Here is a 5,175-nt window from a genome sequence, read left to right as displayed (position 1 = left end):
AATTTTCTCACGCCGGAAATATGGATAATGAAAAGTAGAATTTTCTTGTTTTTGCGCGAAATAGTCGGACCTTAGTTCTGTTCGCCATGCAAAAAACTTGTACAAGCTGGTACCAATTGTTACCAAATCGCGTTCGTTTGGGCAAAAAACTTTTAAAACTTGCAAGGAGAGAGCACAATTTTGACTCTTTATTTCTTTTTTAGTTTCATTTCATATTAGCCGGTGGGCTCCAAAAACAACACAAACAATTTTCTCACGCCGGAAATATGGATAATGAAAAGTAGAATTTTCTTATTTTTGCACGACATAGTCGGACCTTAGTTCTGTTCGCCATGCAAAAAACTTGTGCAAGCTGGTACCAATTGTTACCAAATCGCGTTCGTTTGGGCAAAAAACTTTTAAAACTTGCAAGGAGAGAGGACAATTTTGACATTCCATTTGGAGGGGAAGTTACAAATTTGTGCTGGGAAAATTTTTAATTTGGATCACTAAGTTCGTTAAATTTAAAAAAGAACAATCTATTTGCTTATTCAATTAATTTAATTAATTCCAAACATTTAAAAGGTACTCGGCTGAAAAAGCTGTATTCGTAATCGGAACGTAGTTGACACCACTGTCGATATAGGAAATCCGGCAGTGACTTCCACAAAGAAATTGAGGCGTATGTCGAAGAAAGTCAGAATCAGAAGAAATATACGTATAGGTCCTGTAATGCAACCGTGGACGCCAGCTGGCAGTGAAGCTTGCAAATGTTTGCTAATTTCTGTTGGCGCATAACTTAGTAAGTTTCTCTCTTTGGGAGAGTAAGATACGAAAAACGAAAAATCCATATGCTGCAACCCTTGCGGAAACGTGCAGCATTGCCTGCTATCAGTTGTTTTTATTGCATTGGATTTATTGCATTGGATTAAGAACCAGTTCTTCAGGCATAGGAGGAGTTCTGGCTTTTGGTTCAACAATTCAACCAGAAGCGGACATAGATGCGCCCATGGCCCGTAGTTATAGTCAAGTCGACTCTAAATTGAGTTGCAGCTTTTTGACATAACTTTACCTGGAAAAAAAACTGCAACTAACTTTAGTGTCGACTTAATTTTGATTATAACTGCAGGCCTTTGTTTCACAGATCTGTTTCTAAGAATGGAAAAATACTTACTACAACTACGGCCCAAAGTTTCCGCATGTTCGATGTTTATTACTACGATTCGATTCCCACAAATAATACGGTGACAGGTAATAAGGTGAATGGAAATAAGGTCAATTGACTTTATTTCCCACTCTGGTGCGAAATAAAGTCAATTGACATTATTACCTTTTCAAAAGCGAAATAAAGTCAACAAAAATTTGGAAATAAAGTCATTGGCGCTATTTCCTTATTCAAATGGAAATAGCGTCAACAATGCTTAAAGTATGTCGATTCATAGAAAAAAATGTTGTTCTTACAATAAACATCGCCCCGTAAGTGTTGTTTTTTAATAGATGAAAAAGGTTATTGCCAAATCCTCAGCGTTGTGATATTAATCCACACACAATCATGAACTACCACCAATTGATTTTATTAAAAAATTTTAAATTACGAATATGTAAAAACACGATGCGAAAAACTTAACGCCAGCGCACAGCTGGAATACGAGAAATATTTGAAGAAAGAGTGTAGAAATGATCCATAACTTGCAAAACATGTTTTGTTTCCACAAAAATAAAGCGAACACTATTAAATTGAAGAAACAGTCCATGTCCAAAAACTCCGGAGGAACACCGAAAGAATTCTGTGTTTTAAATTAGCGTATTTTGAACGAATTCAGAATGTCTAAGGTGGAAAAGAATCCAACCTTTCTATAAGGAAACAATTATAGAAAAAGAATTAAGGAGAATAACGACACTATTTATTAGGTGATTCCACGAGCCAATGTGCCAAAATGCGGGTATAAACAATTATTGATTATTTAATATCGGAACCGAGATCATATAAGTTAATTGATTGGTTTTCACACACTTTTGAAACACAAATTATATGCTTTTTTACTGCAGACAAGTTGTTGCCCCAAAACACAGCAGAAATCAGGGCTGCCAACTATCCTTAGTTATGAGGTGCCATATTGAGGATAAAAAAGTGCAAAATAGAAAAATAAAAGTACCAAAAAAGGTGTCATTCTTTTTAATCATTCACATTTAGCAATAAAATAAAGCTACATTTTCCAAACAAAAGTGCAATGATAAAATAAGATAAACCAGTTGAATAGCCTTTATACATTAGAAAATTTTAGTTGAGAAAAAGAAGTGCACGCAAAGGATTTCACAAAAATTTATTGAAATGTTTTTTTTTTTTACAAAAGTGCCGTTTTGGCACTTTGTGCCAAATTGAAAAATTAAGTGCCATTTGAAGTAAAATAGGGACAAATGGCACGGTTTGAGCCAAGTTGGCATCCCTGCTTCCAATAACTTACAAATATAAAAATGTGAAATATCGAGGGCTTGAATTCATTAATACCCTCTATCTGCAATTTGCACAAAAACTAATTTGTGATTTTAGAAACCATCTGGAACTTATTACCTGTCGTTATATAAGGTAAAATTAATATCACTGATGACAGTTAAAGCTTAGGTGGATTTTTATATCAGAATCTCAAGTGAAAAGTGTGCAGATAGAGGGTATTATTGAATAGTAAGCCCTCGATGTTTAAAATATATAAAAATTATATTTCAACGTATACAAAAAATAAATCTACCTGCGTTACAGCACGGCGGGAGACTGGGAAGGGGTGGCCGGGGGGCCGCGGCATAGTGTGACGTGGTGTGCTCGCCGTTCGCGCGGGGTACGCGGGGCGGGAGCGCGGCGATCGCGGCGTGGCGCGCTAACGCGGGCCGCCGAGAAGCTAAGCAAATTTAATGTTTGAAAGAGAAATAATGTCAATGGATTTTATTTCGTTTTTAAAAAGGTACCCTGGTGCGAAATAAAGTCAATTGAACTTATTTCCGTTGATCTTATTACCTGTCACCATATATGTACATACATACCTATGTAAATAGTTGTGAGGGAAACCTGAGTGGTAGTGGTGAGGGTTTTGTCGCGAGGTTGCTGCTAAGTTTTTAGTCTTGATTTATTTGTTAGTGGACATTTAGATATGTACATATGTATGTATAAATGTATTTATTCAAAAGGAATAACTTATTTGTTACGTTCAAAAAGTACAGGAAAAGGTTTCTCTTTGGATGCCTGGAGCCAATTGTCTTCCGAATATTTTACGTTATTCTCGGTCTCAATGACATGGAAAGTGTAAGCATGGCGGCTTTTCTGCGACCGATTTGGTTCACTCTTATGCACTACATTGCCATGAATAATGATGCAGGTACCTAAGAAAAGACAAATTTTAAGACAAATCTATATAAACATAACATTAGTGTTTTACCTTTGCCCACGATCAAGGGTGTGTAATTTGATTGAGGGTAAATCGGTGCAGGACGATCGTAAACTAGTAGTTGTTGAGCGTCCTTATCCGGATTGCGCATATATCGACGATGAACTCCGCTCTTATGTGAACCTTTGATTGCGTGCAAACAACCATTTTCTAGTGTACAATTTTCAAGCGCAAACCAAAAACCAATAACAGAGTTCGGCTCTGTGTGCAAAAACCAGGAGTCCTGATGTGGAATAACTTCGCCCCCTATGCCTGGATTCTTATAGATGTACATGCTCTGGCACACCGCTGGTTTATTGAAGTTCAACTGCCAGCAAACTTCCTTAACACGACTACTGAAGGTTAATTTGTTGAAGACCGGGTGGTCAACGTGCAAGGAATGTCCCACTTTGTTCAGGGCGATCATAGGATCGACAACTAATTCGCCATTCTCATTTACGGCACCTTCTTCGAAGAAAAACCGAATTTTGTCGCCAGAATCAAGAAAGTATGTATCTTTGCTATGTGCATCCTTTTGGTTAACTGTGCTAAAAATTTTGCGGTTTGCTCGTGGTGCATCTATGCAGAGGTCACGTCCAGCCGAGTAGAGTTCATCGACCTCTGCTGGCGTGAGAAAATCTTCAATGATAATGTAGCCATTTTGGTTCAGCTAAAAACAATGGTAACTTGTTAATTAGATTCTTATTGTTGAAAAAAAATGTGTTAAAGCCTAAGTTAGGTGTTAGCTAGAGTTTTTACAATTTTTTATTCTGACCAGTTTTGGCTATACAGTAGAAGTATTAACTTTTCTAAGCGGTTTCAAAATTTAAAAAAATGTAATAATAACATAGAGTTTTTAGGAAATAACATGCTAAATTTATTTCAATGACTTATAGCGTTTTCTTTTCTCGAAAAAAGGCTGCACTTATTCTGCCTTGTGTTAGCGCTGTCACATTTTCATGTTCTTTTCTCTGCCCTTTCACAAGGCGTCGTGTTCTTTTCTCAGCAGGTTGCGCTCTGATCTGGCGAAAGTGCTGCCTTTTCTGCCCTCAAATAAACGTGAGAGTGAGAGTTGCATGGCTGATTTTTAATTTGATCTTATAAAAATGCAATTATTTTCCCTATCAGAAATAAGTGTTTTGCTTTAAAATTGTTAAAGACTTATAGGCCAAGTGAATAATTTAGCTTTATTAAGTTCTATAAATAAATTGTGATGGAGTAGTATATTTTCTGTTTCATTCTCATATAAAGAACGCAACATTTTCAGGGCAACGCAGAGCAAGAGTTCCCATATTAAAGGGCAGAACTTTTTTTGAGAAAAGAAAACGCTATTAGTTTTCATCATTACGAAAAACAAACATAAGCGGTACTCACTTTCCGTAGCATTTTAGGTGTAAGTCCCCTTTCAGACACGTCAAGTCTTGAAAGCAATTTTTTTCGCATTCTCTTTTGTGTTTTCTATTTGCTTTCACACGCGTCAACTTTAATTGAAGTCAAGTCCTTGGTTCTTTAAATGGGAAGCAACGAAAAGATCAAAAGAGACAAGAAAACTTGAAACGAATTGACGGTACGGAGGTATCTGTACTCTTCCCCTCTCTTCTCACCTCCTTCGCCTACGAACGAGCAGACTTGAAAGCAAGACTTGACGTGTCTGAAAGGGGACTAAAGTTGCTACGTAGCAATCTAGCACGCATTAGGTTGTTGGAAGAGCAACAAAACATGTGGTAGATTGCTACGTAGCAACTTTACACCTAAAATGTTACTCAACGTGAGCTCCCCT

The 5,175-nt window shown here is 37.0% G+C and overlaps 1 protein-coding gene across 1 annotated transcript; it reads right to left on the bottom strand.

Annotated features, from left to right (window-relative positions):
* Window positions 1-3,080: 3,080 nt before the first annotated feature.
* Window positions 3,081-4,796, bottom strand: LOC118752935 (phytanoyl-CoA dioxygenase domain-containing protein 1 homolog). Its single transcript, XM_036487784.1, has 3 exons — window positions 4,770-4,796; window positions 3,408-4,065; window positions 3,081-3,351 (listed from the first exon to the last, which is right to left on the bottom strand). Exons 1-3 carry the CDS (start codon window positions 4,779-4,781, stop codon window positions 3,167-3,169), a joined length of 855 nt encoding a protein of 284 aa, XP_036343677.1. The 5' UTR covers window positions 4,782-4,796; the 3' UTR covers window positions 3,081-3,166.
* Window positions 4,797-5,175: the final 379 nt, after the last annotated feature.

This window comes from Rhagoletis pomonella, unplaced genomic scaffold (genome assembly GCF_013731165.1).
Source record: "Rhagoletis pomonella isolate Grant_MI unplaced genomic scaffold, Rhpom_1.0 Rhpom_scaffold_01974, whole genome shotgun sequence".
Taxonomy (NCBI): Eukaryota; Metazoa; Arthropoda; class Insecta; order Diptera; family Tephritidae; genus Rhagoletis; species Rhagoletis pomonella.
The sequence above is the reverse complement of the archived record's forward strand: the minus strand, read 5'-3'. Positions and strand labels throughout refer to the sequence as shown.